Source organism: Monopterus albus, unplaced genomic scaffold (assembly GCF_001952655.1).
Source record: "Monopterus albus unplaced genomic scaffold, M_albus_1.0 scaffold27.1, whole genome shotgun sequence".
Lineage (NCBI taxonomy): Eukaryota > Metazoa > Chordata > Actinopteri > Synbranchiformes > Synbranchidae > Monopterus > Monopterus albus.
The window spans coordinates 1,209,523-1,223,442 of NW_018127907.1; the positions used below are offsets into that span (position 1 = coordinate 1,209,523).

Consider the following 13,920-nt stretch of genomic DNA (forward strand, 5'->3'; position numbering starts at 1 on the left):
ACAGTAACAGGTCTTTGAGAGCCAGAATTCTTGCTGTTTCTCAGGTGTTCAAATACTTATGTTCAGCAGTGCAAGACAAATAAATTCTTTAAAAATCATACAATGTGATTTCCTGAAATTTTTTTTTTATTCTGTCTCTCAGAGTGGGAATGCACCTACAATGTGAATTTCAGACCCCTCCATGATTTCTAAGTGGGAGAACTTGCAAAATCGCAGGGTGTTCAAATACTTCTGTTCCTCACTGTAGCTCCCCCAGTAGCAACAAAAATGTATGTTTGGGTCGTCCCAAATAATAAATAATCATAATCAGTTTTCTTATATCAACTCTAATCAAAAAACAAAAGCAAGCTACATACAAGTTAAAACAAAAACATTTGACACACCCCCTCTGTTGTCCCCTGTCCTTTCTACTTCTTCTCTCAGTGCACAAGAGTCATGGTTAAGGTTGACTTGCACAATTAAAGTCTATGCAGTAGGCTACCTGCAGTTTTCAGAGAAGGTTTGTGACTGGTCTCTTACTTTGAGGCAACATTCATGCCCTGAAGAAGCATCTAATACAACACATGTGAGCTGCCTCAGGTCAGCAGCACACAGAATTGATGGACAGTAAGATATGTGTAGGCTGTGCAGCGATCTGACCAACTGTTCATAATACCTCTAAATTTATACTATCATTACACTTATTACTAGTATTTTTATTCATGTACTTTTCATTTAAACCCGTTTTTGTTTTTTGGACAATTAGGGGTGGCACAACAAGCTGTAAATGTATAATAAATTAGCACACACACACACTTTTAGTTTGAGATCACAGTGAGATTTCTGTTATGTGCTTGTTATTTACTCTTCTGTGTGTGTTTGCAGAGGGTGAAGCAGATGCTGCAGTGAAGGCAGAGCTCAATGAGGAGACAGGATTAGTGGAAGAGGACCTTGTAACGGTGTCTTATATAGGAGACGAACTAGACCTTGAGACTGTAGATGACATCATTGCCATCATAGAGCATGACCAGGATCAGAGTGAACTGGCCTTCTATTTATGCAATCTGGGGAGTAGGTTAGACTACAGTACGTGTGTGCAGCTGGGTTGTGAAGAAGGTGGTAGTAGAGAAATGCCCGGTAGACTATAATCCAGAGTATTAATATATTAATGATTGAAGAGTTGCAAAAGTAAAACACATTAAATTCCCAAACTTTGAAAAATGTATTCTTCTTCTAGATACAAATGAGAGAAATTCACTGTTCCTAATCACCCCATGTACAGTGACCCGGGGTCTTTTTATATGTTCACATAGAGTAGTATGAAATTCATTCAGTCTTTCAGGTGCCTTGTCATGTACTGTTGCTTGAACTTCCTCCCTCCCCACCCCAACCTCCTCCCTCCCAGGTTGACGACTCTGTGGAGGCTTTGGATGCAGCGGCGGTGGAAGCAGCTCTGTCTTTGTGCGAAGAGGCTGTTTCAGAAGAACACACACTCCCTGGCCCATGGGAGACCCAGGAGCTGAAAGCTTCAGATGCTGCACCCACAGTCCCAGACTCTGAGCCCACACAGGAACCTCAGGATGTGGCCACAATGTCAGCCCTGACCCCTGCCAGCATAGAGACTCAGAACCAACCTGAGATTAAAAGAGAAGAACAGCTTAAGGGAAACTGCGAGGGTCCTGAGGTGACAGGAAGTGATGTCACTTCTTCTGTTGCCTCTGATGATGGAGCTACAGGAAGTGAGGTTACAGAGGAGGGGACAACAGGGAAGGAGTCCACTGAGGCAACAGTGAAGAGTGAGGGGGAGGAGTGGAGCCAGCCAGAGCCCAGCCTGCCTTGCCTAGGTGGGTGGTGCGCGCACACACACACACACACACACACACACACACACACACGGAAATCTTGCTCATATGTTTGTTTTCTAATCCTCTTCTCATTTTTGTCCCACAGACTCTGAGGACAGTTCTGTGTCTGGTAAAGAGTCCAAGGTAACTCACACACACCCTTGGGGTTGTCACTTACAGGATCTGTACATAGACTTACATTCATTTACTTAGGGCAGAGACACACTAAGCCAACATGAAAGAACTAGCAGCAATGAAGGTTTACGTCTACTTCACCTCACGTAGGCTTCGTCTCAGCCATTCAGGTTGAAAAAGTGACGCTTGGGACACACTGCACAGACCACAGCCAATGGCCAACTAGCATGTACATTCTGCACCTGCGTGACAAAAATAAGTCCCCCTAACAGCAGGTGGCAGTATCTGTATTCGCCATTCTGAAAGGGAAAGAAGACGAGCTAGAATGTGAAAGTATAAGCTATAAACAAAACATCTCTCATTCAAAACAGCTGCTGTTTAAAGCCTCTGTTAATCGAGAATATGCCTGATAAGAAGTTGCAAATGACACTGCTGTTCACTGCCCTCGGTCTTTTGGTTGTGGAGGCTGAAGGGGATGTTCTCTTCTCTTCTCTTGCATTGATTTGCTAAACTCAGCAGTCAATCAGAGTGGTCTCTTTCACCAGCAAGGCCCAACGGGCCAACTCCAATCAGCTGAAAAGTCACTGACAGGGTCAACTAGTGCCAACGGTGTGCAACACGCTGCTATTTGCCTAATCTTTACCCTAACACTTAACCAAAGCCAATACTTGCTCTAACCTTACTCCCCCTCATTTTTCATTAAATTCAATTAATTAATTTTGAGGCCCAGCTTCCAGTCCCTGCAAAGCAGTGTGCTCCCAGTGTTCCATCTCCAGAAGTGTGTGTGTGTGTATAAACAAGGCCACACACAGCCTTTGTAAAATACAGTACAGTAATTTTACTCTTGTTTGTGTGTTGTTGAATCCAGGAGGTTAAGGAGGAGGAGGTGGGGAGTGAGGGTGACCCTGAAGAAGGGATGGAACTGAAGGAGGAGTGTGGGGAGGGCCCCTATCTGTCAGAGGTGGAGCGGGCAGCCAGCGAGAGTGAAGATGGCTACGGCCCGCCCTCCCAGCGCTACACAGCAGATTCACTGGCCAGCAGCCCAGCCTCTTCTTCCCAGCTGTAGGTGTCACTCAGATGTGAGAATTCTGTCCTAATAACCGTTTCTAGCTGTTGGATGCTGTTTAGATGTGTGAATACAGGGCAGTGTCCTGAGATAACCCCTGCAACTAAACATTTTAAGAGAACTGCTGCATTAAATTAGATTAAGCTTAGCTAGCACGTGTCATGCTTATTCATGTCACAACCTCTGAATCAGATTAGGAGTCCATTTCTCTGAGCTAAGCAGTCTTACTGCTGACATCCAAATTCTAACAGTATGCATGTTTGTCTCTGTCACTTGGGTTTCTCTTCTGCTTTTCCATTTCCATCCACATTGGACTTCACCCTCATTCCTGTTCTGCTCTCTCTGCATCAGCTCTACATGTGGTGAGGACCAGGAGGCAGTGCAGGCACAGAAGATCTGGAAGAAAGCCATTATGCTGGTGTGGAGAGCTGCAGCCAACCACAGGTGGGGGCAAAGTACTTCAGAAGCACCTTTTTATCTCATTAGGTTTTAATGTCACCTTGTTTGGATTTAGCTTTTGTTGGTCATCTAACAGCAGGTAGCATCTTGTTTAACAAAGAAGATTAATATGTAATTAATTAGGGATGTAACAATGCCAAAAACCTGCTTTACAAAATTGCCTTGATAAGTCCACAATACAATATTTATCACAACATTAACAAATGAAGAAAAAAGATGGAAAAATGCCCTTTACTAAATAATACATCAGTGGTTGTTGTATGATTTTCTTTTTAAGTGCTCCTACTTTTCTTTGTTAAAATAAAAGTAGCCAGCTGTGACCTAAGCATGTGCACAAAATTGGCATGAATTGCCAAACTATTTTTATGTATTTTTGAGAAGCCTCCCAAAAATGTCTGTGATATAATTGTTTTTTTATCTGATCAGTTATATTTTATTTAAATGTTATCTTCATGCCTGCTGGTTCTTAATCCATATATTTAATTTTAATATACACATGAATTGAATTTACCTGCAAACAATCAAAGATGAGTGTGACGAGTATCAGAATCAATGTGGAAATCCCACCTGGTGTAATTTCTTGTGGAATGTGAACTCCTCCTAAAGTGATAGCTGGTAGCCAATAGTGGCCAAAGATTTGCCAAACAAGTACAGACGTACAAGACACTAGTGTTCATCCTGGACTATACTTTATTTTCTTGACTTTTCTAAAATTCTGGTGTTTGGAGCAAAGATGCATGACTGTGTAAAATGTTCTTACACATTCTAAAATGTAGATGGTTGTTTTCGTTTGCTCTGCTCAACAAACCAGACATTTTATTGATGCGCTGTGTCTCATAGGTATGCCAGTGTCTTCCTGCAGCCCGTGTCAGATGACATCGCCCCTGGTTACCACAGCATCGTACACAGGTCTGGCCACACACACACACACACACACACGTGCACACGCTATTTTAGCGACCTGACACTCGGAGGCTGTCAGCCTGGTTCAATGTGTGTTATGTTTATGGCACACAGGCAGAAACCCTAATGTATTGAGGTCAACCCTCAACACAATTTACCATTGCAGCTAATGGATATAAAATTATGAAAGAGTGGAAGATACAGTTGATTGTTCATAGCAGACAAAGTTTTAAACCTCTCCCTCCCCCTGCTGCTCTCACCACCCTTCCTGCTTCAGGCCCATGGACCTGTCAGCCATTAAGAAGAACATTGAGTCCGGCGTGATCCGTACGACTGCTGAGTTCCAGCGAGACATCATGCTGATGTTTCAAAATGCCGTCATGTACAACTCGTCGGACCACGACGTGTACCACATGGCGCTGGAGATGCAGAAGGACGTCCTGGAGCACGTCCAGCAGTTCCTGGCTACGCAGCTCATCATGCAGACCTCAGAGAGCGCCATCTCCGCCAAGAGCCTCCGTGGCAGGGAGGGAAATCGTAAGCCAGGAGAGTCAACGGACAAGGTGGGTTGGGCGATTGAGGGGTTGAAAGTCTGTGCAAAGCCTCCGGTCCCCAGATTTCACTGTTAATGTGTTAAAACCAAAAGGTGTCAAGTTGACACTCAACTGTGAAATGTGTTTTGTGTGTGTGTGTGTGTGTGTGTGTGTGTGTGTGTACAGTATGTGTACCAGCATGTCGGGGCACTAGAAACAGCATCAGTGAGTCTTTGCAGTGTTTCCAGGTTCTCAGGAACCAGTATAATGGATTTTACACTTGACCAGAAACATTAAGCGTCTCGAACCACTCCTGCAGCATAGTCCACTTCTTCAATATCCGTATGTCTGTCTTGACCACGGGAGCAGGTGCATGTGTTGGTATGCAGACTTGTAGACCTCTAACCTCCCTGTGAGCTACATCACAGATACAGTGTACAGTACCTGATAATAAGTCAGTGAGGTTTTTCTTCACTGATAATTGAGGTAGGCTGTTTGGTTTGTCAGTTCAGTAGCAAATAAATGTACTTACTTATGCAGATCTAGATTGAGCAGATATTTGGATTTTAAAACATGGCTTCAATCTTAAACAGTCTGGGAAACGGGTGCTCTGGTATTTCATATAAGATTCAAAACAAAAATCATCCGTTTCTCTCTGGTAGAGTACTGCCTCCAATGCTTCATACTAAGCTCTGAACTGTGCTGGTCTAAAATGGGGTCAGTGCTGCCAGTGTTATGTCGGCAACAAGTGAAATGTATGTGTTGAGTGCTCTCTGTTCCCACGGGAAGTGAAGGCAACAGGTGCTGAAAGTACAACAGAAAATGATTTCCTCAGACAGTGCATTTTAGGCTACTCATTGAAAACGTACCTACTTATAAAACATTTGTAGAATTCTTTCTACTATTATGTTTTATCTATGGGATTAGATTTGACATATTTGTATTCACACTCAATGTAAAAAATCCAAATATACACATACACAGTTTGTTGAACGCACAGGACACCGGAAACATCATGTCAACACTTCTCTCTGCTCGCTATCATGTGCTTCAGTGGAATAATCTCTGGTCTTAACTTCCCGTCTGATTCCTGTGCTGCATGCTGCCTGCGACTCTCCTTGCTAACTCCTGTCTGTCTGCGCCTGCCTGTCGCTGTCACTGTCTCTGTTGCTTGTCTGCAGTGGATTATATTTGCTTCTGTGTATGTATTATTGTCCCCTTATGGTGTGGATGTGGGACTTTTGAATGCGTGTCTAACAAATTCTTTGCTTTTCTAGACGCATGAAGCGTCATGGAGCCTAGAAAAGTCATTTCCAGACAGGAAATATCTGGGCATTTGTTAAACCTAAAACTGTCACAGTGTAGTTGAAATGTTCTGAATATCTCATGTATTAACCATCTTAATCATCTTAGTTGTTTCTACACAGAAAATTCAACTGCAATGTAAAATGGAGTATCACATCTTTTTTTAGAACTTGACTAAGAAAAAAACAAAAACAAAATAAAACTTGCAGTTCAAACTGTAAAGCTGCTACAACTGAATGAAAGTCATGACATTTTTCTGTGTGCACAGGGAGTGAGCCTGCCTGCCAGTGTGTGTTTCTGCTGTGTTTGTCTACGTCTTTCTGCCCATCTGTGTGTCCTTAGTCTCGCTGTTTACTATTTGCATATGAGTGTGTGTGGAGAGCTGGATGTCTTATTTTACCGTTGTGTGAGTGCTTGTGTTGTGCAGAACTCAAATGGACTGTCCCTCAGCGTGTGCCTGTGTTTGACACAGACTTGTATGAAACTTGCTTTCTCACGCACGTGTGTGTTTTCTCTCTCTTTCTCACTCCGATGTTTGTCCTCCTACAGGACAGTGTCCCAATGGCCTCTCCTGCTTTCCTTCTCTCTCTTTTTGTAAGTATTCAGGTTCTCCCTCAGATTTCACCAGGCCCAGGCCACGCTCCGCACACGCTTGTCTCAACATACACACATACACTGCATTCATCTGTCTGTACCTCTCATCTCTCTTCTCCTCTTTTTCTTTTTTCAGTTGTATTCTAGTGGCATTAAAGAAGCAAGCTGGTGTAAAAATACTACTAGTAAAGATTTAAATACGAATAAGAGTCAGTTATTACTGTTATTCAATAATATATCAGCAAAATGTCTCTACAAACAAAACCATTTTCATTCTGGAAATGCTCAAATACTGGGCATTATTTGAACACTTCTGCTAAATCCTTACGAGTGGAGTAGAGCTAGACCGATAAATGAGTCAGGCCAATATATGAAGAGATGTTAGGTTATTGCTGATTTATTGGTTTTAGTTTATATGTGTTAACTGCCAATTAAGAATTTGCACTTGGCTGATACATTATTGGTGTTCAGTAGTGGTTGGGTTGTACTTATGAGGAACATGTAATTTAATAACTTAGTGAAACTTTTAAAAGTAATTGAATTCTAACATTCTAATAACTGAAATTGTGAATATGTATGACTTGACTTCTTTTATGATTTAAGGAAATGTCTCTTCTAAGTGTAACCCTAAACTATGTAGCATGAACTAGTTATGACTAAATAAACAGTCTGAAATAGTGATCAGGGGTGTGTGGGCGTAATTTTATCAGATTTTATTGATAGTTGCCAGGCAACATCAGAAAACAATTATCTCATCATATATTGGTTCAAATATTGCTAAATGTGATTGGTGCATCCTATTATGTGGTGTCACCTTTTTGTCAAGCCCCGCCCACTTCAACCTCATGACAAGAATGGTGTAAACAAGAAATCCAGAAATCTGTGAAGCAACTAAAATGTTTAAACTGTGCAGGACCCTATTTTCATTTTTTTTTTTTTTTTGGTTGTTTGATTTTCTTTCACTTAAACGTGGTACAACTTCCTTGACATGGGACTGTTTCACACGTGTTTTTGTTTTTCTTGCTTGTAGAAACTAGTCATCTAGTCAATCAGGTTTTACAACAGTTGTGGTGGATTGATGAGATAGTGCTCCAGCCATGAAGGTACTAGACCTGAGTGTCACACAGTGAGTAGTACTGAGGGCCCAGCCACACTCAGCTCTGTACTGTAGGTGTGTGCTATAGACGAGCATTAAAGGCTGTCTTTCACTCTAACTCCTGCTCTTTGTTACAGTTTCACACTCACACATCACTGTCCATGTCCTGTTCTGTTTGCACACAGCATCCCAGCCACACACACACACGGGTCCCAATAACCTTTCATCACCAAGCTTCTGTCAACCTTCGGTTAATGACCCCATGCCGGTTTATGTTGTGTTTCTGTCTATGTGCGATTGTCTCTGCATGTTCTAATTTCTTTTCTCCTTCTGTGCTTTTGAAATCTTTCTTTTCATCATCATTATTTTTATGTTCTTTATTTGTGAAGGAAGCCTTCTGAGGTGGACTGTGCTGTGTTTTTGTGCGGAGCTCAATCACGTGACAAGGCCTCCCACAGGGCCGTCGTTCACTCTGACCAGTTGACGCTGTCCCTTCCACTATGGTGTTAATTCTTTCTCCCGTTCTTTTCCATTTCTCCTCCTCTGTCTCTCCACTACAGGATGGAGGCACCAGGGGTCGTCGTAGCGCCATGGAGGCTGACCTGAAAATGAAGAAATAGCCTGAAATTTCAAAGAATGTCACTGGTTGGTTTCTGAAGAGGACTGCAGTCTGTGTATACATATACACGTCCGTTGGTGTAAATAAGGATGTTTGTGTCTGTGTGTGTTTGAGAGAGCCGCTCAGAGCTTGCTCTTCTGCACTTGGTTCATGTGCAGCACTGTGGGACTTCACTCCAGGACAAATGGTGTCCCACCTACCCCAGGTACCATCTCACCAGCAGTGCTCTTCATTTCCTCCTGCTGAGCAATGAACTTTGTGGAAAGAGAAAAAGAACTTTTTCACCAGCAAAAGTATGTTTGGGGTCACATGATAAATGGCACAAGGCACTCAGCTTCAGATGTGATGGGCTGAAAAGGTATTAGAGCAACAACCAGAAGTCCACAATGTACAGCTTCTGTAAATTCAGAATGAATACTAGCACTGTCTGGTCACCATCACACAGCTAGACATTCTGCCCTTTTCATTAACAGAACAAGGGAGTCTTTCTAAAATGAAAAAAATCTGATGGTATCACTAAACTAGTGAGTCATGTCTTTTAGTAGCAGATGATATCTGATGGTATCACTGAACCAGTGAGTCATGTCTTTTAGTAGCAGATGTTTTAGCCCGTTACTGCACATAGAAATCATTAGCTGCCTGTGATGGTCAGAAACCAACCTAAATAGGCTTTGTGTGGCAGTAATGTGAAACAAGTGCTCTGTTAAAGTAGTTTAAGGGCTAAAGTAGTAGGTGGAGGTTGCTGAAATAGCATTAATGTGGCAGAAGGAAGTGGCTGTAGTGTGGGTTAGGTCATACAAAAAGGTGTGATCATTTGTTTGGGTAGCTGATGTATCATGTTCTGTTGTACATTTGTTAAATAAATACTTGAGCTAAACTTAAGTCGGCTTTTGCTGTACAGTTTAGTTTGCCTTAATTGGCATGAGCTGGCCCCTTAAAGCCTGTTAAGGGGTTTTTGTTAAGAAATTTTTTTGTTGTGGGCATGTCATTAGGCAGTGCTGCAAGAAGTAAATACACCAGTACACGCAAATGTAGTTGGGATTGTCAAAGAAAAAAAAATTTATTAAATAGAAAAAAATATATATAAAAGGACAGCACACTGCAGGAATGAGACCCGCCCATTCCTGTGAAATATTTTACAGTGACAATTTACATTCGGCCGCTTTGTGGCCGCAGAGTAAACAGTTCGAGCCCCTGCTCCAATTTTCTAAGACATCCACACATGAAACCACAGCCAGTTTCCTCAGAGCTAATCTAGTGCAGAGTAAATCCAGCATCCAGTGCGCATGGAGCCTGGCATTTAAAACATGAACAAGAACAGTCACATCACACAAAACAACCGGGGTTAACACGCTAGTTGAAGTCATGAATGACAGGACTGGCAGAGGAGTAGAGCTTCCTCTTCACCAGTCGGTACTCCGCTCTCAGCTTCAACACTTTGTTGGTATCAAAGATGCGTCTCAGTGGCGGCCAGCCGCCATCTTTGTCTGCCTTGAAGATCACAGATAGTTCAAAAGTCGGGGTGACACTCGGGTCAGGGAAGACGCTCCCCACAGACTTCAGCCCGTCTTTGCAGTCTACGTAGACCTGGATGGAGGCACCTCGGAGGCCGCAGGGCTCGTCGGCCGAGGAGCGCACCACGTCCTGCCCGACCCTGGTGGTCACGTGGCGAGGTAGCAGCAGCACCTGGCAGTGGAGGGGGGGAGCCCTGGGCTCCGGAGCGCTCTATCTGCTGGGTCACGTCCTGCTGGAGGAGCCGCTCCTCATGTTCCAACCCGGCGTCCAAACTGTCAACTGTAGAAAACAATTCACATCAGCAGCAGTCAGAATAACTGGCACTTATTTAGCATGCAAGTAGTTTTTAGAACTGTCTGTGTCATCCCTGTGCGTTCCTCTCCTGAGGAAGATTTTACTTTTACCTTAATCTGGGAGTATGACCCTTGTCATATTTTAGTTTCATCACTCGTAGTGCTATCTAAGAGTCCTATCCGCTGCGGAAAGGTGAGGCACTGTGCCTCCACCTGCCCTCAGCTGATCCAACACCTCAGCTCATTACATCAGAAACATTCCTACCGGGGAGGAGGGGCCGTTACTGAGCTTCTAGTTCTCGCTCCTTTTGTTTTGATTACGGATTGACAGTTCTCTGGGTAACTCGACTAACTTTCACTGACTTAAAAGGCGGCTTTAATAAATATATTCGTAGTTTTTTCATAATTACAACTTACATGACGAGCAGTGTTTTGATTACGGATTGACGGTTCTCTGGGTAACTCGACCAACTTTAAGCTGCTTTAATAAATATATTTGTAGTTTGTTCATAATTACAACTTACATGACGAGCAGTTCTCTCTATCCTCGCAACTCTCGACACTCCCCCTCCGGGCTGAGCTCGTCTTCGGCCCCGGGGGTGTGAGCTGGAAGAAGTACTTTTCCATCATCTCCAGGACACTGTCCTCCTCCGTCATGCCGGGCACTCCGTGTCCAAAGAGCAAAGCCGTGGTATAGACCATCCTTATTTCTGTTTGTCCAGCTCTACGATCCCCTCCAAGAGTTTGGTCTGTATATACTCCATGAAGCAGTTGAATCAGGCTGAACTGCAGTGGAAGCTGAGCGCGAGGCTTTTATACCAGAGCCGCCGGTTACGTCAGCTCAGCTAGTCACGTGTGGGCGGAGCCATCGAGAAGCTTCTTGACCTGCGGCTCACGCAACATGTCCGGACGTTGCAGAGGATGGATCTGATCTCGGTCACGTACATTCAACTGTCAACTATACGAGTCAGCTCATATGAATACGATAACATATACACTAGTAATTTTACTTTTATTTGATTTTCCTTTCAGTTATTTAATTGATCAGAACTTAAGCTGGGGCAGCACTAGCATCAAAACTAGTTCAACAATAACTAACTTACTGAAAATATGTGAGTGGAACTTAGGAGAAAATTTACTTGTAAGTTATTTTATTTAGGTTTTGAACCCCACATTTGTTTTAGACGCAGTACTGTAGCTACTCTTTACTTGTGAGTGGGGTCACAATTTTACCTTTTTATTTTACTGAGACACCAAAGCACACATGGCCATGTTTTAGAAAGTTATGTCAAAGTGGCACAAGCGTGAGAATGTATTATATCAGAAGTTGGCATGTTTTCTATAAAAGGTACAACTTTATTTGCAAGATGTGAATTGTTGCATTTGATCTCACAGGTGTTATATAGGCCTCATTTCAAATAAAAGGCATCACAGAAAAGCAAATTGTTAAACATATAATGATTTGTAAGACACATGAGTGTAGTGCAGTCTGTAGTTTATGTCGTGGTCTATTGGTCTTACATCTTTTGTACCATAATACAGATAAGATTTAAATTTTAAACCAAGGAAAATGGCTAATATACATTATCATATCAGGAAAAAAGCAAGGTAAGGTCAGTTGTAACAGGTGTTATGTTTGGCTGCAACCACCTCAGTGTTACTGTAGTATATCACAAGTGCTACCTCAGTCAAACTTGCTGCATTTGATTTCTTTCAAGCTTTCACAAGTAATCAAATGTCTGAAAATGTACTTTCTGACCTCGTGTTTTTTTTTTTTTTAACGATGATATTTGATGATGTTGAGTAAAAGCTCTGATGTTTCCCACACAGGTGAGGGGTCTACCTGAGCATGTACAAGAGGGTTAATGTGACACCAGCTGGTTTTATGCTTGGGGAAAACTGAGGTGTTACATTTGACTGTCTGACAGGTGTAGCGACATGTTACTACACAAATTAAATTGTTCATCCAAAACACTCGCTCAGTTGGCCGTTTGTTAGGTACATCTGCCTAAAGACTTTATTGAGACAAATGTTCCATCAAAGAATCACCCTGGTTAGACAGTAAAACAGCAACAACAAAAACATATTAGTTCATCTCTATGTCCCTTCCCAATTAATCTAATTGCCATATTTGGCTTTAATGTAGTGTTTGCGTGCATGAAGCCGCCAGGTCTAGTTGAGTCCTGCCTTACTCACAGGTGAGTAACATGGTCTGACACGCCTTCCAGATATGCACACATGGTGGAGCAGGTATTTTTCTTCTCCTTCAGCTGCATACGATTTACGGACAATAGCTCCCACCAATATTCACCCAAAAGTTACCCATAATTCATTAACAAATACACATTAATGAGCAATATTCATGATATTACCACGTATCAAAACTCTAAAAATAGGATCCAGAAACTATAAACATACAATGACGCCAATTTTAATAGTGACATAAAAAAATTTTTTTGTTAACTTTAAGGAGCTTTCTAGTTTTGACCATGGTTACCTTACTGAAACCCCCTGTCATTTAATTTTCTTGTAAAGTGCCTTTATAACAATAATTGTTTTATAAATAAAGTGAATTATATACATTAGGGCATTCAGTTTAACCAGGAACGTTTCATCCTATGGGAACACATTTGTTGTTGATGATGTTTAATGGTTGACAGTAAACTCACTTACAATGTCTTGCTCATCTTGTGACCACAGCTGTGACACCACCCAAACAGAAAAAAAAATACTGCCCAACAACAGGCATGACGTGAGAGCAGACAGGTAGTGCTTCTGCAGGTTAACCTCGCCTGCCTGACTCACCTCCCTGGGAAAAGTCCCAGCTATGACATCACAGCTGCCAGCCAGTCACATGCAGATCTGACAGAGTCATCAGAAAGTCTTGATACCATGAAGGAAGTGTTTTTACTGCAGGGGAACTACAGTGTGTGCTAACTGTCTTACCAGTGCTGTGTGAGTCTTTTTCAGTATGCTTTAAGATGGTAACTTAAACTCTGTCTGCAGCTGAGAGTGAGTGTTGTCTTTTAAAGTCCTATCTAATCAGGAAAGAACATGGTCAAAACACAATTAGATATCAGTATCCTGATATAGACACTTGCTGCATCTGCTAACCTAAAGCCTTGGGCTGTATTACAGTTTTTTGCTGTTGCTAACAAGCATTAACCAATACTTAAAATACTTCTTCTAAACTCTTAACACAGCAACACAGTTACATCACACACCTGGCCAAATGGTTCATTTGCGGACAAAAACCACATTTTGTTAAATAAATACAAACTTTACATTTCACAATGCAAAATACCATTTTCTACATATACTAACTTTATCAAAACACAGCAAACCTGACTCATAATTGAGTCGTTTGATCAAAACATTAGCACTAGTTTTCTATCCAACAGGAACATATAGTCAGTCATAGTGCACAGACTGTCAAAATGTAAAAAAGTAATCACTTTACAAAAATGACATTACTTCTCATTGAACTGTATACAATATGAAAACCATCTTTGATATCCAAAAATGTAGAAATACAGTAATTCAGTCAGCCTTACTGTAAACACACTAAAATTGTGTGTG

General features: G+C 42.1%; 2 protein-coding genes across 2 annotated transcripts in view; one reads left to right on the forward strand and one right to left on the reverse strand.

The window, feature by feature from the left end:
• brd8b (bromodomain containing 8b) overlaps positions 1 to 9,028 on the forward strand; it is a 16,087-nt gene extending 7,059 nt beyond the window's left edge. The window contains exons 11-18 of the mRNA XM_020595471.1: positions 865 to 1,001; positions 1,379 to 1,823; positions 1,930 to 1,967; positions 2,827 to 3,020; positions 3,376 to 3,468; positions 4,324 to 4,392; positions 4,664 to 4,949; positions 8,475 to 9,028. Of these exons, the coding sequence (XP_020451127.1) occupies positions 865 to 1,001; positions 1,379 to 1,823; positions 1,930 to 1,967; positions 2,827 to 3,020; positions 3,376 to 3,468; positions 4,324 to 4,392; positions 4,664 to 4,949; positions 8,475 to 8,534 (1,322 nt within the window). The 3' untranslated portion in view covers positions 8,535 to 9,028. The remainder of the gene's footprint in view (positions 1 to 864; positions 1,002 to 1,378; positions 1,824 to 1,929; positions 1,968 to 2,826; positions 3,021 to 3,375; positions 3,469 to 4,323; positions 4,393 to 4,663; positions 4,950 to 8,474) is intronic.
• Positions 9,029 to 9,604: 576 nt separating this feature from the next.
• LOC109957530 (DNA damage-inducible transcript 4-like protein) lies at positions 9,605 to 11,147 on the reverse strand. The gene is given in 3 exon segments (XM_020595470.1): positions 9,605 to 10,253; positions 10,255 to 10,327; positions 10,866 to 11,147. Coding segments are annotated over 3 exon segments (618 nt in total). The 5' UTR covers positions 11,044 to 11,147; the 3' UTR covers positions 9,605 to 9,886.
• Positions 11,148 to 13,920: the final 2,773 nt, after the last annotated feature.